The 20,905-nt window shown below is 46.4% G+C and overlaps 1 protein-coding gene and 2 pseudogenes across 1 annotated transcript; 2 read left to right on the top strand and 1 right to left on the bottom strand.

Moving 5' to 3' along the window:
• Positions 1 to 4,501: 4,501 nt before the first annotated feature.
• Positions 4,502 to 6,216, top strand: LOC147975164 (uncharacterized; annotated as a pseudogene).
• An 11,073-nt stretch (positions 6,217 to 17,289) lies between these two features.
• Positions 17,290 to 18,975, top strand: LOC147975163 (cytochrome P450 94C1-like). Its single transcript, XM_087518025.1, has one exon. The coding sequence runs from the start codon at positions 17,365 to 17,367 to the stop codon at positions 18,892 to 18,894; it is 1,530 nt and encodes a 509-aa protein (XP_087374151.1). The 5' UTR covers positions 17,290 to 17,364; the 3' UTR covers positions 18,895 to 18,975.
• Positions 18,976 to 19,726: 751 nt separating this feature from the next.
• On the bottom strand, positions 19,727 to 20,479 carry LOC147975162 (uncharacterized; annotated as a pseudogene).
• Positions 20,480 to 20,905: the final 426 nt, after the last annotated feature.

Genomic DNA, 20,905 nt, shown 5'->3' with positions numbered 1-20,905 from the left:
TAGTTGCTCGAGGAACCTGTTGAGTACGCTTACGAGGATCAAGCTTTCGTCAACTCTGAGAACCTTGCAGGCAAGATGACCATACCTTCAAAATCACTTCTATCTTTGCTTGCTAGTTTCTTGCTCTTTTGCTATGCCGCAATACCTACCACTTGCTATATCATGCCTCCCATTTTGCCATGTCAAGCCTCTAACCCACCTTTCCTAGCAAACCGTTGTCTGGCTATGTTACCGCTTTTGCTCAGCCCCTCTTATAGCGTTGCTAGTTGCAGGTGAAGATGAAGTTTGTTCCATGTTGGAACATGGATATTGTTGGGATATCATTATATCTTGTTTACTTTAATGCATCTATATACTTAGTAAAGGGTGGAAGTCTCGGCCTTATGCCTGGTGTTTTGTTCCACTCTTGCCGCCCTAAATTCCGTCATACCTGTGTTATGATCCTTGATTTTGCGTCCCTTACGCGGTTGGGTGTTATGGGAACCCCTTGATAGTTCTCTTTCAATAAAACTCCTCCAGCAAGGCCCAACCTTGGTTTTACATTTGCCTAACAACCTATCACCTTCCCTTGGGTTCTGCAGACTCAAGGGTCATCTTTATTTTAACCCCCCACCCCACCCTGGGCCAGTGCTTGTCTAAGTGTTGGTCCGAACCTGTCAGCCGCCGGTGGCCACCAGGGGCAACTCTGGGCTGGCCTACCGGAAGTTTGGACAATGCGGTGTTGCCCTGAGAACAAGATATGTGCAGCTCCTATCGGGATGTCGGCACATCGGGCGGCTTTGCTGGTCTTGTTTTACCATTGTCGAAATGTCTTGTAACCGGGATTCTGAGACTGATCGGATCTTCCCGGGAGAAGGAATATCCTTCGTTGACCGTGAGAGCTTGTGATGGGCTAAGTTGGGACACCCCTACAGGGTTTTGAACTTTCGAAAGCGAAGAGAACACGGTCTCGTGTTATGCTTGAACGTAAGTAGATTCAGGATCACTTCTTGATCACTTTTAGCTTCTCGACCGTGCTTTGCTTCTCTTCTCGCTCTATTTTGCGTAAGTTAGCCACCATATATGCTAGTGCTTGCTGCAGCTCCACCTCACTACCCCTTTCCTACCTTTAAGCTTAAATAGTCTTGATCTCGCGGGTGTGAGATTGCTGAGTCCTCGTGACTCACAGATACTTCCAAACAGATGCAGGTGCTGATGATGCCAGTGTAGGGGACGCTACCGAACTCAAGTGGGAGTTAGACGAGGATTTGGGCTGTTGCTATGCTTCTTTTCTGGATGATCCATAGAGGAGCCCAGTTGGGGCGATCGCGGATCTAGCATTTGGGGTTGTCTTTCTTTATTTTGGTACAGTAGTCGGACCTTGATTGTATTCTGGATGATGTATGTTATATTTATGTATTGTGTGAAGTGGCGATTGTAAGCCGACTCTTTATCCCTTTCTTATTCAGTACATGGGATGTGTATACATTACCCCTCTTATGACATGCCTACCATGCGGTTATGCCTCTAAGTCGTGCCCCGACACGTGGGAGATATAGCCGCATCATGGGTGTTACAAAAGGTAAATCAAAACATGCATGTGTGAAACGTCTGAAGTCATTCTATGACTTGAAGTAGTCGGAGAATTGTGTGGTACAACCGACTATGTGAGTTATTCCTTGACAAGGATTACTCTCATTATTGATTGTTGACGTGTATTCATGAAGAAATCTTGGATTGGATTTTACATCACCTAAATTTGTGGTGTCGATGATCTTATCATCAAATTCTATATAAGACATGAAATACACACAATCATATTAAGACGGATATTTGGGTTAAACCAAATTATGCTAAGTTTATGACTTGAGCATATCCCCCTAAGATATCAGTCTTCATATATCCAGAAGTATTAAAGAAGTTCAATATGGATATTATTATATCAAAGACACATATGGTCATATTATACCTAACATGGGATACAAATCCTTGAGACATAGGGAAGATGCTGAAGTGATAGTGGGACATGAAGTGTCATATGTAAATACCATTGAACCACTCATATATCTTGCAAAATATGTTAGGTCTAACTCTATAGTTTTTGGCAATTTATTGAGAGTGCAATTCCCCGAAATATATAAGGTTTTTGTAAGGAATATCCTCAGATATATCCAGGGCACAAAGGGTCTTGATCAATTCCATCCAGAAAATAAAGATGGGATCATGGTTCGATATTTTGATAGTGGCTAATTATCCGATTACACAGTGCCATATCAAAGACTGGATTTGCTGGAAGAGTATTTTGAGGGAATTCCTCATAATAGACTCTAAATGAGTCCTTCTAGTTATCATTCTATTTTATTTGAAGCATCACAAAATGTGGATGACTTCATAGAATGATTAGCCACATGTGAAATCATGTGGAGATTATCATTATCTACCAAGATAATGTCACTTGTATTGCTTACAGGTTGTATTTATTCTCATGAGTTATAGAAATGTAAGAGGGTAATTTGCAAACAAATTATTGTGATATTCACAATATCTCTACCAAGGTTTATATTCCAGGACTAGGTTCGTGGAACTGGTATGAGATAACCTTGAGGTTTGCAAAGTTCAGGAGGAGTAAGATCCCAAGTTATAACCCGTTGATGATCTTCAAATCACTCATATTTTACTCGTTTTCCCTTTATGAATTTTCCGTGATGGTTTCTCATATAAGGTTTCTAGCAAGACAATATAAATAAAAGTGCGGATATATGCCATGTTGGTTTCTCCTTATATTTTTCCCACTAGATTGTAAAGGAGTTTTCGATGGCATATTATTATAAGGTGTTTCCTCAATTTTTGCATAGGGTTTTTGGAGGAAATTTTTAGTTACAACACACACACACATATATATATATATATATATGATGAATTGATAGGGGGGAGTGTAAGTGCATCTAGTACCCCTTAGTGATTTTTGTGTATTAAAGACTTATAGGTTAAGGGACTAATGTGTTTGTGATTGTACACATGTCTATAAGTCTATGAGGAGTTTGATATTTACAGAGAAAGTCGACCCCTAAAAATGAATGTCTTCAACTAAAGATTTTGGATTTCTGAAGACTTTTATGAAGACTTTGAAAGTGAAGAAATTGGTGTGACCGTGAATACTTGATATTCATACGAGGAACATGAAGCGTGAAGACTTTTGGTTTCGTAGTTTCATTTTCTCTTTCTTGAGTCATAGGAAACACCGTACTCTTAAAGGGGGTCGAGGTAAAACTAAGGAAAAGTTTCCAAGTGATGCCCATCTCAAAATCCTACACCTATCAATCCCTTAGAGTGAAGCCATTGGAAATCTCATACAGTTCAGTCAATTTCTTCAGTGACAGAGACGAAATTCTTCTGGTCTTTGAGGAATTTGTTCTGACTGAGGAGTTAGGAACTTTCCAGTGCGGATTACCTACAAGTGAGGAACATGATATCCCTGAGGAATTTGATAGTCAAATTTCCGACCGTTGCTGTGCTACGCGCTAGCTGTCCCAAAATATCTACCCACCTAACAGTCATATCATTGAAGGGCATTTATGTCTTATCATGTCGGGCTGCTCCCTAGGCTATAAATAGCCGCCCCCTACAACCACTAGCTAGTTGGCTGCTCCGCGAGAAACTGACACTTGTCATTGAGAGCACCCCATCCTCCGAGGACTTTGAGCGAAAATCATCAAGTGAGGAAAAACCCAAAACCTCAAACCAAACACCTACAAACCAAAGTGATTGAGCATCACTGAAGAGATTGTTCCTGTGTGGAACTGACGCTTGTTACCTTTGAGGACTGTGCATCCTCCAGACGATTAGGCGTCATGGTCTAAAGTATCCAAGAGGAAATTGTGGATCGCCGAGTGACCAAGTTTGTGAAGGTTTGGAAGTCACCTGAAGACTTACCACAAGTGATTGGATGAGGTCTGTGTTACCTTAGTTCAAGGAGAATACGATGAGGACTGTGTGTCCGGGAGTATGTGTCCTCAGGTTTAAATACCTAGCCGCTCTAACCAGACGTACACATGTCACAGTAGTTGGAACTGGTCTACCAAATCATTGTCTTCACCAAGCTTACTAGTTCTATTTCCTCAACCCCTTCATTTCCTCATTACTGTGTTGTGTGCTTGTTCATATCTGTTTGAAGGCTTCAACTGAAGACTTTCTCAATTTCCTCAGTTTATTTGTCTTCATCCTGTTTTATCCTGTTCTTACGCTTTTTGTACTCTGTGTCTTGTTTTCAATTCATCATGATGTCCATGCTTATGTTATGTCATGTCTGCATCTAAGTACTTATTCTGCTACAAGTAGTTCTTCGCTCAGGAATTTCCTCACCCTGAAATTCCTCAGTGAAGAATTTATAAAAAACGCCTATTCACCACCCCCCCCTCTAGTCGACTTAACGCACTTTCAATAGGTATCAGAGCAAGGTACTCCCTTATACTGTGTGATTTTGGTTTAACCGCCTGGAATTTTAGTTATGTCGACCGCAGGAATGATGACTGTGACATGCCCCATCTTTGACGGTCATGATTGTCCCAAGTGGAAGGCCATGATGATGAAGCACCTCATGGCGATGAACAGCGAACTCTGGACCGTCAGCGAGATTGGTCTTACTGGCCTATGCAAGATGGCGGAGGCTAATGATATTCGCAAGTACACGCTACTCAACCTCACGACGAAGGACATCATCTGCTCCGGCCTGTCACAAAATCAGTTCAGGAACGTTATGCATCTCTACCATGCGAAGCTCATCTGGGACCGACTCTCTGAGGTCTATGAAGGACATCGATCTCACCATGAACCCTGGTTTGAGGACTTCATGGAATCGCGCAAGGCTATGACTTTCATTCTAGAATCATCATCCTCTGCACCATGCCTTATGGCAAAAGGTGCCAAGGTAACTGAATGCTACTTATCTGAGTCTAGTGATGACGAATCTAGTGATGAATTTGGACCCAGTTATGCCAAACTTGCTTCCCTTGCCACTAAACAACAAAGAGTTTTGGAAAAAGTTCAAAACATACTGGATGAGAGTGATGATATGTTGGGTGAAGAAATGGATCACACGAAAATTTTGACTAAAAATCTTCAGAGACTTCAGTCCAAGTTTGACAATCTTCAGAGTCATCATAACACTCTCTTATCTGATCATGAGAAGCTTTCTTATGAATTTCTTCAAAGAAAGCAAGATCTTGAGCAGTTAAGAGTGAGTTATGAAGATCTTTAGAAGGAGCGTGATTCATTAATTGCTCAACAAATCAGCGCTGCTCAGGAAGAATTTATTCCTCCATGTTTGAAATGCATTGAATGTTAATCTGCTAATTCTCCACCTGAATGTTCAAATGCTTCTATTGCTGCAAATTCTTCAACTGTCTCTGCTATCACTAATTCCTCATCTAAGGATGCTGCGAGTATCACTGACCATGCAGGGCTGAAGGAATTGTATGTGACAGGCATGTACAAAAGCCTCAAAGGGCACCAGGCTCTTTGTGATGTGCTTAAAAGGCAGATCCTCAACAGGAACCCTAGAAAAGAGGGTATTGCCTTTGAGAGAAAACTCAATGCTGATGGAACATACTGGAAGCGTGAGCAGTATCCCAAAACCTCATGGGTTGCTGCAAAGGGACCTCCAGTAGATCCATCTACTTTATCTGGCTTTACATGTGAATCTTCACATTCTTCTGATGAGTCATTTGACTCCAACTATAAGCTATTCAAAAATCATAATGGTGAAGTATTTGCTAGATATGTTGGCACTAACTATAGGAACTGTCCTCCTCTGAAGAAAATTTGGGTTCCCAAAAGGTGCCTTGAAAGTCTTCAGGTGAATGTCATCATGACACCACCTGTGAAGAATAGGAACCCCAGATCAAATTCTTCATATGAACTAACGTATTCATATGGATCCAAGTCCTCATATGGACCACATTCCTCACATGTATCAAAGTCCTCATATGAACATCATCGTGCTAACACCTCTGTTTCGCATGGAAAGTCTATAAGGATTATGGATATGTGCACTATTCTTCAAATCATTATGTTCATAAATCCTAGAAGAATTTCTCTGCTTACTCATATGCTTACCCTAACCCCTCTTATGCGAAACAAAGTGGACTGGCATCTATGCCACCTTTCTCTCATGGAGCTCACAGAATGATGAACTCTTTGCCACCCCTTCAGATGTGGATGGTGAAGAAAAAGAACTAATCTTCTATGCAAGGTCAGGTCTCCATACGAACTTAAACGTCTGAAGAATTTGCTGGAGACCTGAATATGCTTGAAAGGACACAAGCTAATCATGAAGAAATTAATATTCATTTCTCACGTCCTCACGTTGCTATATCTGTTCTATTGCTTGATGAAATTGATCTGATGAGTTGATGTCATATTCTTCACTAATGAAGTATATGAGTTCGTAAGTTGCACTAATTCATCTGCGGGATGATCAACCCAAAGCCATTGAGTGGGTCCTCGATAGTGGATGCACAAATCACATGACTGGTGACAAGAATCTATTGATGGATGCTCCCTTATCTCCATCGCATCTGAAGCATATCACCTACGCTGACAAAGGCAAAAGCAAGGTATTGGGTCTAGGTAAGGTTGCAATCTCAAAGGATCGACACATGGACAAAGTCATGCTTGTCGAGTCCTTAGGGTTCAACCTCATGTCTGTCTCAATGCTTTATGATCTTGATATAGTTGTCATCTTTGGCAAGTATCGTTGTGTTGTGATCATGGAAGCTGACAATTCCAAAGTCTTCGAAGGCTTTAGGAGAGGAGATTTCTATATTTATGATTTCTCTACAGGACCACAACCTGCTACATGTCTACTTGCAAAAGCTTTAGAAGGCTAGCTATGGCATCGACGACTTGGTCATGCTGGGATGAGGAACTTGCACATGCTCGCGAAGAAAAAGCATGTCATTGGCATCGAGGGTGTCAAATTCCTGAAGGACCATTTATGTGGAGCTTGTGAAGCTGGAAAGATGACCAAGGGCAAGCATCCCTCAAAGACGATCATGACTACCACTCGTCCATTTGAATTGCTTCACATGGATCTCTTTGGCCCTACTCACTATGCCACATTTACTAATGCTGCATCTTTATATGGCTTTGTCATTGTTGATGATTATTCTCGTTATACATGGGTGCATATCATCACTTACAAAACTGAAGTGCAGGAAGTCTTCAAACAATTTTCCTTGAGGGCTTCAACCAACTTTGGTGTGAAGATCAAGAACATCAGAAGTGACAATGGAACTGAGTTCAAGAACACTGGTCTTGATGACTATCTTGATGAACTTGGTATTACTCATGAGTTATCTGCTCCTTATACTCCTCAGCAGAATGGCGTCGTGGAGTGCAAGAACAGGACTCTTGTTGAGATGGACCGCACTATGCTTGATGAGTACAAGATGCCTCCTCGCTTCCGGCCTGTGGAAATTGATACTGCGTGCCACATCATCAACAAAGTATATCTTCACAAATTCTTCAAGAAGACTTCATATGAACTCCTCACTGACAAGAAACCCAATGTGAGTTATTTCAAAGTCTTCGGTGCTAAATGCTGGATTAGAGATCCTCATCACAGTTCTAAATTTGCACCGAAAGCACATGAAGGTTTTATGCTTGGTCATGGTAAGGACTAGCACACCTACAGAGTCTTCGACACCTATCACCACAAGGTTGTTGAAACTGTAGATGTGCGGTTCGATGAGACTAATGGCTCACAAAGAGAGCACCTACCTCCTGTGATAGATGAAATACCTCCTGAGAAATCCATTAAGTTCAAGGCTACTGAGGATGTCATTCCTACCAAAGAATCTGCTGAAGAAGTCATTCCAGAACATGAAGAACATCATGTTCGTGCACCTGAAGAAAATGGCTCTGAAGAAAATGCTGAGCAAATTCCTCATCGTCAACCAGCTCATCCTCGCGTCGCTAATGAAGTGCAGATTGATAAAATCATCAGCGACATCAACGCACCAGGTCCTCTCACACGCTCAAAAGCTTCACATTTATCTAACTTTTGTGGGTACTTTGCTTTCGTCTCTATCATAGAGCCCACTAAGGTAGATGAAGCATTTCTGGAGCCCGAGTGGATTCAAGCTATGCAAGAGGAATTACATCAGTTCGAGCTCAACAACGTCTGGGAACTTGTAAAGCAACTAGACCCTCGCAAGCACAATATCATCGGCACAAAATGGATCTACCGCAACAAGCAAGATGAAAATGGCCTTGTGGTGAGGAATAAGACACGACTTGTAGCTCAAGGCTACACACAGGTTGAAGGAATTGATTTCGATGAAAATTTTGCACCTGTTGCTAGAATTGAAGCTATTTGCATATTACTTGCTTATGCTAACCATCATAATATCATCTTATATCAAATGGATGTGAAAAGTTCATTCCTCAATGGTAAGCTTGAGGAAGAAGTATATGTTGCTCAACCCCCAGGTTTTGAGGATCCAAAGCATCCCGACAAAGTCTTCAGACTCAATAAGGCCCTCTATGGCCTCAAGCAGGCCCCTCGGGCATGGTATGATACTTTGAAGGAATTCCTCATGAAGGAAGGCTTCAAACCCGGTTCACTTGACCCAACTCTTTTCACCAAAGCTTATGATGATGAATTATTTGTGTGCCAAATATATGTTGATGATATCATCTTTGGCTGTACTGACCAACGTTACAGTGATGAATTTGCCTACATGATGAATGAAGAATATCAAATGTCTATGATGGGTGAATTGAAATTCTTCTTAGGTCTTTAGATTCATCAACAACGCAATGGCATATTCATATCTCAGGAAAAATACCTCAAGGATGTATTGAGGAAATTCGGCATGCAAGATTGCAAAGGCATCAAAATCCCTATGCCCACAAATGGCCATCTATGCACTGATGAAAACGGTATTGACTTCGATCAAAAGGTATACCGCTCCATGATTGGTTCTTTATTGTGCATCTGGGCCAGATATTATGCTTACTGTTTGCATGTGTGCTCGCTTTCAAGCTACACCGAAGGAATCACACCATAAGGTTGTGAAGCATATTCTTTGATATCTAGCTCACACTCCAACACTTGGATTATGGTATCCCAAGGCTCGGCTTTTGATCTCATTGGATATTCAGACTCTGACTATGTTGGTGATCGTGTGGACCACAAGTCAACATCAGGCACATGCCATTTCCTCATACGATCCTTGGTCTGTTGATCTTCGAAGAAACAGAACTGCGTATCACTTTCTACTACTAAAGCTGAGTACATTGCTGCTGGATCGTGTTGTGCTCAATTGCTATGGATGAAGCAAACTCTCAAGGACTATGGCATCAATGTGAAGAATGTGCCACTCTATTGTGACAATGAGAGTGCCATCAAGATTGCTCATAACCCAGTTCAGCACTCAAAGACAAAGCACATTCAGATCCATCATCATTTTCTTCATGATCATGTGTTGAAGGGCGACATCTCCATCGAGCACATGAGTACTGAAGAACAGCTAGCCGATATCTTCACAAAGCCCTTGGATGTGAAGAGATTTATCAAGTTTCGGTGTGAGCTAAATATCTTAGAATCTTCGAATGTCCTTTGAAAAGGACACACATCCTAACACTTATGCAAAATCGATGACTTAGATGTGCAACACACGAAGTAACGTTTTTCTCCAATAAATGAAGACTAACCCTCTAAGTGTGAAGAAATTAACAAAGAATTTGATTCTCAGAGCCCTACGACAATTGTACGCGGCGTCTTATACGGTGGGTCACGCCACCAACAAAAGTTGAAAATCTTCAATTTAAGTTTTTCTTCATTTTTGAAATTCATCAGTTGTTCAAATTCTTCAACTTTGCAAGTCTTCACTGTTTCCGTCGTTTTTCTTCATTGGCTATATACATATACGAGTTTATGTCCTCTACAACATTCACTTATTGCTATTTCTTCAAGTTGCTTCTTATGCTAAGTGAATGTGATCGGACCCTTCCCCCTCTATGCTAAACTCAACCCTGTCTGTTCACAAGTTCTTCATGTGCGTTCTATTTGAAACCCGTTCAAAATCTTCACTGTGTCCTTGCCAGCTCAAGAATTTGCGAACGAAACGTTAAATTTTTCATATCTGAATTTTCGGCTTTTGCCGCTCAAAGCGTTCCACATTCCACGATAATACTTATCTATTCACCCACGATCTCCACCTCATAGTACGTGGGTGACACATGTCGCACATATGAGAAAGGTCAAGGGCACGTTCTTCCATTTTCCTCGGACGAGCAGTTTTTCACCGTGGCTATAAATACCCCTTCCCTTCCTCAGTCTATTTTTACTCCGCTCGACCTCACTCCCTCGCTCGAGCTCTCAAAACCTAGCGCCGCCGCTACTTCGTCGTCGCCGGTGAGGAAGAGCTTCGCTGCCTCGACCTCGTCGCTGCCGTACTCACGCCGGCCGCGGATTTCTTCACTCCGCCGCCACCGTAGCAGTCTTCCTCTGCCAAGTTAGGGCGTGGAGGATCTGCACTGATGAACTTCCAATCTACATTCCCAGTTCGTCGTGTTTTTTCAAGGGTAATTAAAAGTTACATCTACTGCCCTTTATTTATTCCAGTGATTTCGTCAAAATCTTCAAAAGGTGTTTATTCTTCAATCTTCACACTCTAAACACCCCACATAAACATTTGTTCTTGATTTGTTTCCTAAGCCATGTTTTTCTTCAAGATTCCTCAATTGTGTGGATTTTCAATCTACACAACTCTGGAACCTAAGTCAAAGAACGCTTAGTGAAATTCCTCAAGACACATCTGGTCAAATTCCTCAAACTTGTTCTTTTTGCAAAAACTTCTGAGAACGCATATGACCTCTCCAAATTCTTCGCACCTATACTCTGTTCACAGGTACACATGTCTGCTATTGAATCACTAGGTTCTCATCAACTTAACTCATTTGCAGTGTTCCTCGAAGAAAAACTGCATACCTCTTCAAAGAATTCAACTGTTCAAAATCCTCAGGTGAAGAAAATGGCTGATGGAAAGAAACCTCAGAAGGGAGGAAAGAAGCTGGAAGTCAACACAGCTTTTGAGATCCCTGATGATATTTACAAGGATTATTGCACTCCTGATGAGGCCACACATGGAAAGGAGGACAAAAATCAGCGCAAGATGTGCATACAAAGGATAGAAAGGAGATGGGCACGGGAATGGAGGGAGTACAGGTATGTAACTCCAAAGTACATGAAGAAATTTGCTCTTCACCCTCCTTGCCCAAGACCTCCATTAGCACCTGGCCAAGAAGCTGATCCCACCAGCCTCAAGCGCGGTGAGGACTATCCTGATGAATGGGCCAAGCACCAAGCAAAACTAGCCAAAATGGCTAAAAAAGCAGTGAGGAAACTAGCCAAAATGGCTAAAGAAGCAGTGAGGAAATTCAATGAAGACTCTGCTGCTGCCACTGCTGAGGCCTCTACTAGCAAGCCTAAGAAGGCCATGCCTAAGAAGCCCGCACATAAGCCAAGCACTTCTTCTTCAATGCCCTCACAGCCAAGCTCTTCTGCTAAGCCCTCTCGGCAAATTCCTCAAGCTGCCCCAGTTCCTCAAGTTCCAAAACCCTCAGCTCATTCGACAAAGTCCTCAGCACCTGTGCATCTCGCTTCGTGTCAAAGGACCACTGACAAATCAATTGCCTCAGGAGCCTCTGCAAGTTCTTCAGCTCCTCCGAATTCCTCAACTGGCCCCACTCTACTAAAGACAAAGGCCACTGTGGGACGAGGCACTAGACCAAGTCCTCACAAGAAGCAAGTTGCCTTTCATGTTCCATCCAGTGATGACGAAACTGATGATGAAGAACTTGAAGAAATCATCAGAGACAGATAGCAGAGGGCCGCTAGAGCCAAAGGAAGTGAAGTTCATCTCCTACTGGATCCAAAGGTGATCCTTGAATACATTGATCTCTAGCACAAGGACCCCAACACTCCTATGCCAGACTTCAAGCTGACTTCTGTCTAAAGTCACATGCTGACCGCCTTCATAGGCAAAGAAAAATGGAAGTTTGAATAGGCCAGGCAGCTGAAGAAAGGCAGTACAAGAAAGAGCGCTGTTTGAAGAAGAACGTTGTTAAGATGACAACTGATGAACTTGTGGCTGTTCAAGATGAGATAAAAAACCTCAGTGATGAATTTGATGCCTACCATGCTGACTGGAAGGGAGCCAAAGTCAGATTTGTGAAATTGGCAAAGACATTCACCTCCAATGTTGCTACTTAAACGCACATTGAAATTTCTCAGGCTGAAGCATCTGCACAGCCTACTGAAGAAAATGCCAGCACCGCTGATGACAATCAGGCTGCTGAAGAAATTGTGAGTACCAAGGCCGATGACTACATTCCAGCCGCTGATGACATTGCCAGGGCAACCACTAGTGTTGCGCCCGAAGAACAAGCCAGGTCATCTGAGACATCAACCGTTGATCCTGAGGAATCTGAACCAACCAGGGCAACTGCATCAGTTGCGCCTGAAGAAACTAAACCTATTTCCTTTGCTCCTCCCACACCAACAACAAGCTCAGTTCTTCCTTCTGCATCAGAAGAGAAGAAAACCAAAGCTGCAGAGCGAGCAGCAGTGAAGAAAAGGAAAGCATCTACTTCATCTCAGTCTTCAGCTCCAAAGAAGATGAAGAAATTGACAAGCTCTTATGAGAATCCGATTGATGCCATTCTAGTTTCAAGCATGCCATCAAAGGAAGTCGTTCCTTTTTGGTGAAGATTATGAGATCCCAAGCGGATCGTACGAAGACGTTCCTTCTGTTGCTTCTACAGAGCAGATGGACGAAGAAATTGAAGCGGATGATATCCCTTCAACTCCAATCATCTCATCGCCTATGCCTCAGTTCACAGCTGAAGAGGCAGGCGTTGAAGAATTGAATGAGGAAGATGAAGATGTGGATATTGGGTGCTCCACTCCAGTGCTAAATGATGACTATTGGGATAGTCAGCACCCCAACTCTCCGCTCTTCACCCCACTTCAACAAATCCCTCAGTCCCCTGTGCACACTGAAGTTATTACGGGCTCTGAAGAACCTCGTATTCCTGAAGCAATTCCAGCCACTAGCGCTGATGAAAATGTTGCTGAAGTAATTCCAGCCACTAGCGCTGATGACAATGCTACTGAAGAAATTCCAGCCACTAGCGCTGATGAAAAAGCTGCTGAAGAAAATAAAAACCAGGCTACAACTGAAACTGAAATTCCTCAGCATGTGGTTCCTGAGAACGTGATTCCTGAGGCTATGATGACTTTGACTGACACTCCTCAGCTCAAACCGAAGAATCCCTTCTCCAAGAAGCAAAAATTCAAGGCTACTGACTTCTTCCATGAGCACGTATTCTTCACAGATTACAGCACATATGACTCTGCTCGTCTTAGAAGGAAGCGTTTCTGGACGTCCAGCCAAGCAAACTTTTATTCTTCACTACTTTTTGATAAGGACAAAGTCTTCGACCATGCGCATATTCCTCAAGTGGACATGGAATCAATGCCTTGCTTCACGCTAGTCCTCGGTGTTCTTCATGATGCTGGACTGCTGAACTTCTGCACTGATATATGTGATTGGAATGAAGAACTAATTCTTCAGTTCTATGCAACGCTGCACATCACAGAAAATGCTGAAGATGTGAACTCTTGGGTATTGGACTGGATGACAGAGAATACTCACTTCAAAAGCACCGGCCTCTGAATTGCTTCATGCCTTGCCTGTCAGTCCTCCCCTTAAAGGTGCATGTTGTGTATATCATGAACCTGAACTTACTGACCATTAAATGCAAGTGTTGATGAAGCCGCTGAAGCCCGGTCAAGCCTCAAGGACCAAATTCCTTGTGAAGGAATTGTTGTATGTACCATGGACTGTATATCGTATCTTGTCCAAGACTCTGACTCCTATAAAGGGCCACGACTCTACTGAATAAGAGGTCATTGGAATCATGAAGAATCTGCTATTCAACATCATTCATGGCATCCCTATCAACTACCATGATTTTTTCATGAGGACTCTGGCCAACGTTGCATTGTCTCCCTTTGAATTTAAGCCTTACGCTCCCTGGATTATGAGATTCCTCAGATCAAGGTCTTCAATCAACTACAAGGATGATTTGCAGAATCACGTCAGTTACTTGCCCACAATAGAAGTCCTCAAGCGGACATTTTCCTCATCTGATGAAAAGGGCAAGCTACTGCTATAATTGATGAAGGCATTCGTCCATTGGATGATCAGTTCCGCAAAGCTCCATCATATTCCACCAATGATGACTCTGCCACTCATGACTCTGCCGCCAATGCCGCAAAGCAAAATCCTAAAGGCATAGCTCCAAGGGTGACGATTGATCGTGAGCTTCTCCTCAGTCTTCACCAGAAGGTCGATCGCAACCACAAATGGGTTAAGCGTCAGTTTGGCTCTATGCTTCACAACATGACTGCTACACACAATGCAGTAAAGAAAAACCACTTCTACCTCCATGAAGTATTCAATTGTACCTGGGCTGTTCTGTCTCATCTCTATGGTGAAGAAGATCTGAAGCAAATGGGTTTCAAGCAGGACTTTGAATGGTCTCAACCACCCGCGAAGAAATTCAAGAAGACCAAAGTTCCTTCCTTGGTAGCCAGCTCATATTCTTCATCGCGCGAGACTGATGAGCATGAAGATTTGGACAACACTGCGGCAGGCCCTACATCAACAATTGACACCAACAATGTTGGCGCTCCTTCATCGACTCAGTGATGATATTCTTCAGGGGCGTTAGTCCTCACTTTTCGTCCCTTTTGGTCATTCGATGACAAAGGGGGGAGAAATTTGAGTTAGTTTTCAAGCGAGTCTCTATATATGGGCGTTTTTTTTCTAAGTTACAACTCTCATTCTTCTGAAGATTTATTGGATCGAGTTGTAAACTTAAACCCGATGGTGGTCTGATACTTTTGCTATGTTCTTCTGCATGCTATTTCCTCATATATGTTAATGCACGCATGCTGAATCACATCAGTCACCATATTTCATCATGCATTTCAAATTCTTCATATCATATGTTAAATGCGTGTATGAATTACAAGATATAGGGGGAGATCTCCATGATTCTACTCTTCAAATGTGTATTGCTTCAAAAGCAAATTCCTCACTATGCACATCTTCAGGGGGAGTTCTTCTATATCTTGTAATCAAATTCCTCAATATTAGTATTTACACTTCATATGTTTATCCCCGTTGAAAACTTAACCTATATTGTCATCAATCACCAAAAGGGGGAGATTGTAAGTGCATCTAGTGCCCCTTAGTGATTTTGGTGTATTGAAGACTTATAGGTTAAGGGACTAATGCGTTTGTGAGTGTACCCAGGTCTATAAGTCTATGAGGAGTTTGATATTTACAGAGAAAGTCGACCCCTAAAAATAAATGTCTTCAACTAAAGATTTTGGATTTCTGAAGACTTTGAAAGTGAAGAAATTGGTGTGACCGTGAAGACTTGATATTCATACGAGGAACATGAAGCATGAAGACTTTTGTTTTCGTAATTTCATTTTCTCTTTCTTGAGTCATAGGAAACACCGTACTGTTAAAAGGGGGTCGAGGTAAAAGTAAGGAAAAGTTTTCAAGTGGTGCCCATCTCAAAATCCTACACCTACCAATCCCTTCAAGTGAAGCCATTGGAAATCTCATACAGTTTAGTCAATTTCTTCAGTGACAGAGACGAAGTTCTTCTGGTCTCTGAGGAATTTGTTCTGACTGAGGAGTTAGGAATTTTCCAGTGCGGATTACCTACAAGTGAGGAACATGATAGCCCTGAGGAATTTGATAGTCAAATTTCCGACCGTTGCCGTACTACGCGCCAGCTGTCCTAAAATATCTACCCACCTAACGGTCATATCATTGAAGGGCATTTATGTCTTATCATGTCGGGCTGCTCCCTAGGCTATAAATAGCCGCCCCTACAACCACTAGCTGGTTGGCTGCTCCGCGAGAAACTGACACTTGCCATTGAGAGCATCCCATCCTTTGAGGACTTTAAGCGAAAATCATCAAGTGAGAAAAAACCCAAAACCCCCAAACCAAACACCTACAAACCAAAGTGATTGAGCATCACTGAAGAGATTGTCCCTGTGTGGAACCGACGCTAGTTACCTTTGAGGATTGTGCATCCTCCAGACGGTTAGGCGTCATGGTCTAGAGTATCCAAGAGAAAATTGTGGATCGCCGGGTTACCAAGTTTGTGAAGGTTTGAAAGTCACCTGATGACTTACCACGAGTGATTGGACGAGGTCTCTGTGACCTTAGTTCAAGGAGAATACAGTGAGGACTGTGTGTCCTCAGGTTTAAATACCTAGCCGCTCTAACCAGATGTACAACTGTCACAGCAGTTGGAACTGGTTTACCAAATCATTGTCTTCACTAAGCTTACTGGTTCTATTTCCCCACCCCCTTCATTTCCTCATTACTGTGTTGTGTGCTTGTTCGTATCTGTTTGAAGGCTTTGACTGAAGACTTTCTTAATTTTCTTAGTTTAATTTCTTAAGTTTGTTTGTCTTCATCCTTTTTTATCCTGTACTTACGCTTTCTGTACTATGTGTCTTGTTTTTAATTCATCATGATGTCCATGCTTATGTCATGTCATGTCTGCATCTGAGTACTTATTCCGCTGCAAGTAGTTCTTCGCTCAGGAATTTCCTCACCCTGAAATTCTTCAGTAAAGAATTTATAAAAATCGTCTATTCACCCCCCTCTAGTCGACTTAACGCACTTTCAGGAAGTATCGAAAAATGAAACGTGTGATCAATTGTATGGGAGGAATGCCACCGACGAGGTGCTTGCTCGCGAAAAGATGTCTCCACAACACACCCTTTCACCATATATATAAGTGGGTCTCCCACATTGCAATGAAACTAGTGAATTATTTGGACTCATCATTTGTCTCTTTTGCTGGCAAGTATTCCAGACAAAACAAAACAATTATGTGAGTATGATTAAAATCTAACGGAATCAACCGTGTTTTTTTTTTTTTTTGAGATTCTGGCGACTGCTAGCGGTAGCAGCCCTTGTATCATGGGTTCGGTGCTGTTCTTTGTTTTGTTTTTTTAGAGGGGTTCGGCGGTGATTTGTTGGTCGTACGTACCTTGGACAAGTTTTGGGGAGCTGCGTAGGGATGGCATGAGCTGTGTACACACTAATAAATGGCAGGGAACCGAGTTGTTTAAGATTTGGCGCACGTGTGGCATGTGCTTCCTCCCCGTCCACCCACATTATATACGCACACGCCTCCTCAACTCCTCACACCCCAAAATAAGATCACATTTTTTTGCTCTTCCCTTCTCCAATTCAAGGAGCCGGGGCAGCCATGGACGCCGCCACGAGCACGGGCATGGAGGAGCTGTCATGGTGCGCGCGGTGCGCTGGCCTGGCTTTCCTTTTCTTCTCCGTGTGCGTGGTGGCGCTCGGCGCGGCACTCTTCCTCGCCCGCCGGTGGCCATGGTGCAGCTGCCACGTCTGCCGCTCCTACCTCACGGGGTCGTGGGCGCGGGACTTCACCAACCTCGGCGACTGGTACGCACATCTGCTCCGCTGCTCCCCGACCGGCACCGTGGCCGTCCACGTCCTCGGCTGTACCATCACCGCCAACCCGGCCAACGTCGAGCACATGCTCCGCACGCGCTTCGACAACTTCCCCAAAGGGAAGCCCTTCGCCGCCGTCCTCGGCGACCTCCTCGGCGGCGGCATCTTCAACGTCGACGGCGACGCCTGGCGCCACCAGCGCAAGATGGCCAGCCTCGAGCTCGGCAGCGTCGCGGTGCGCTCCTACGCGTACGGCATCGTTGCCGAGGAAGTGGAGGCGCGCCTCCTGCCACTGCTCGCCGACGCCGCCGACAATGGCAGGGTGGTCGACCTCCAGGACGTGTTCCGGCGCTTCGCTTTCGACACCATCTGCAAGATCTCCTTCGGACTAGACCCGGGCTGCCTCGAGCTCGACATGCCCATGTCCAAGCTCGCCGCCGCGTTCGACACCGCCTCGCGGCTATCCGCCATGCGCGGCGCGGCGGCGTCGCCCCTGGTGTGGAGGGTAAAGCGGCTGCTGAACGTCGGCTCCGAGAGGGAGCTCAGGAAGTCCATCCGCCTCGTCGACGAGCTCGCGGCGGCCATGATAAGGCAGCGCCGGAAGCTGGGCGTCGCCGGGAGCCACGACCTCCTGTCCCGGTTCATGGCCTCGGAGGCGCACGGCACCGCCGTCGACGACAAGTACCTCCGCGACATCGTGGTCAGCTTCCTCCTCGCCGGACGCGACACGGTGTCCTCCGCGCTCACCACCATCTTCATGCTGCTCTCCAATAACCCCGCGGTGGCGGCCGCCATGCGCGCGGAGGCCGCCGGCGGCGAGAAGACAAGGACAGCGTCGAAGACCACGTACGAGCACCTCAAGTCCCTCCACTACACACACGCGGTGCTGCACGAGAACATGCGGCTGTTCCCGCCGGTGCAGTTCGACTCCAAGTTCTGCGCCGCCGACGACGTGCTCCCGGACGGCACGTACGTGACTGCCGGCGCGCGCGTGATGTACCACCCCTACGCCATGGGGCGCATGCCCCGCATTTGGGGCGACGACTGCGAGAAGTTCCGGCCGGAGCGGTGGCTGACGGGTCCTGGCGGGACGTTCATGCCGGAGAGCCTGTACAGGTACCCGGTGTTCCAGGCTGGGCTCCGCGTGTGCCTCGGCAAGGAGCTCGCCGTGATGGAGATGAAGGCGGTGAGCGTTGCCGTGGTGAAACAGTTCGACGTGGAGGTGGTTGGGCAAAAGGGCGCCGTGCCCAGGTTCGCGCCTGGTCTGACGGCGTCCATCAGCGGCGGGCTCCCGGTGAGGGTCAGGCGCGTCTAGAGACATGTTGAGTACTGTAGTAGCTAGACTCTGTTTCTGTACTGTACATAGGGATATTATAAGAGCAGAAATTAATGAGAAGGGAAGTTGTTTGTGGCGACAAAAGAAGAGGGGAAATTTCTTCATATCTGTTTCCAGAAAAGAAGAAACAACTGGTGCTTACTGCACGGCAAATAAAACATCCTCCATTAAAACATGGTTTGAGGTTTAGCTCCATGGTACTATCATAGTTTAGATGCAAACATGAGCAGGAGGTTAGAGCATCTCCAGCCGTTGGCCCCCTAGGGGCGCCTAAGATCGCCTCTGGGGATGAGCCGGCGTAAAAAATCGGCCTGGGGCCGACTTGGTCCCCAGCCGCCGGCCCGAGGGCCGTCCCCAGGCGCGTTAAAAAAATTAAAAATATAGGAAAATTCAAAGTTCGGCGAAATTCGGCATATATTACATTAAAAAGCGAGTTTTTATTACATAATATATATAATTAAAAAAAGAACTGGCTAAAAGCGGAGTAGTCGCCGTCGTCGCCGCCATCGCCGTCGTCGTTGTCGTCGTCCGGTTTCTCCTCCTTGACGCGGCCGTCCCTGATGGACCCCTGACCGGCGTCGCATATGCGGGCTGGTGGCGGGGGCGGCGTCGTCGTCGCTATCCTCGATGACGACGATTCCTCCTTCGTCGCGGCCCCGGCTGCACTGCGCGAATCACCGCAGGGCGGCGCACTGGCGCTCCCTCGCCATCTTCAGGGAATCCGTGCGCGCCCGTTCTAGGGCCGCGTCGTCGTCGTGCTCGACGTCGCCGCCGTACTCCGTCTTCACCGCGGGGAGACCCGGCTCCGTCTTCACCGGCGCCAGGCCCGGCTTCGTCTTGGGCTTGACGAAGCACGGAGGAGCCGACGAGGGGGCGCGCCGGCCGCCCTCATTGATGACGATGCCGGCGCTGCGAGTGCGCCAGCCGAGCGGCGTCTCCGCCGCGGGCTCGGCCTTGACGCCGAGTAGCGCCGGACTTCGGACGAGTGTGAGGAAGAGCGGGAGGAGGAGGAAGAAGAGGAGGCGCCGAACCTCCTGGGCAACCATTGCCCGTCGCGTCGGCGGTGAGCCGTGGCCGTGGCGGCCGCCCTCGCCGGGGGGTATGCCAACGGCGGGTCGTTGCCGCCCTCGAGGTACGTCAGAACGCCCTCGAGGGTGCGGCCGGGGACACCCCACCACAGGTGGTGTCCGTCGCTGTTCTTCGGTCCGGCCACCACCGGCGCGCCGTTGGTGGACGCCATCCTCTGCTGTTGCTGGCGCTGGAAGTACGCCGTCCACGCCGCTATGTTGTCGGTGGCATACTCGGGGAGGGTGAGCTGGGCGTCGGTGAGGGAGGCGCGCACGGCGTCGACCTCGTCGGCGAAGTAGCCCGGTTTCACCACGGCGTCGGGCAACGAGGGAATGGGCACTCCCCCGTTGCTGAGTCTCCACCCCGTTGGCCCGGCGCGCATGTCCGGCAGCGCCGGGATGTTCGCCTGGAACAGGAGCCAATACTCTTGTTCGCGGAGCGAGCGGCGGCCGAAGCCGTTGGCCGCGGCCTCATCTCCGGGGAATCGCAAGGCCATCGGGAGAGGGAGGGCTCAGCGACGGCGCTTGGGAGAGGGAGGGCTCGACGGCGGCGCTCGGGAGAGGTAGAGGGCGGGCTAGGGCTGGTGTGGCTGGTGTGGCCAGAGGCGAGGGAGGCCGCCGACTTATATAGCGGCGCCGTCCCGTGTGTACGCGTGCGAGGGAGGGGAGGCGTCGGCGCGCCGCCCTGTGACGCGCCGCCCGTGAGGAATCACTGGTAAGGTTGACCGGCGGTAGCCTTATCATTGATTCCCTGCGGGAAACCGAGGCGTTCGGGAAAGAAGACGCGCGGTGTCGCTGACGCGGCGGGCCCGCGGCTCTTTCGTGCCAAAACCGCTCGCTCCGGCGCTCCCAGCGCGCTGGGTTCGGCCTGGGTCCGCCGGCGCTAAATTCGGCCCAGGACGGCAAAAATTGGACTCCTGGGG

Source organism: Triticum urartu, chromosome 4A (genome assembly GCF_056163025.1).
Source record: "Triticum urartu cultivar PI428250 chromosome 4A, HENAU_Tu73, whole genome shotgun sequence".
Classification (NCBI taxonomy): domain Eukaryota; kingdom Viridiplantae; phylum Streptophyta; class Magnoliopsida; order Poales; family Poaceae; genus Triticum; species Triticum urartu.
This window is presented reverse-complemented; position numbering and strand designations above follow the sequence as displayed.

Excerpts from the sequence above, each read along its gene's own strand:
- LOC147975163 (XM_087518025.1), top strand. The coding sequence starts at position 17,365 with ATGGACGCCGCCACGAGCACGGGCATGGAGGAGCTGTCATGGTGCGCG.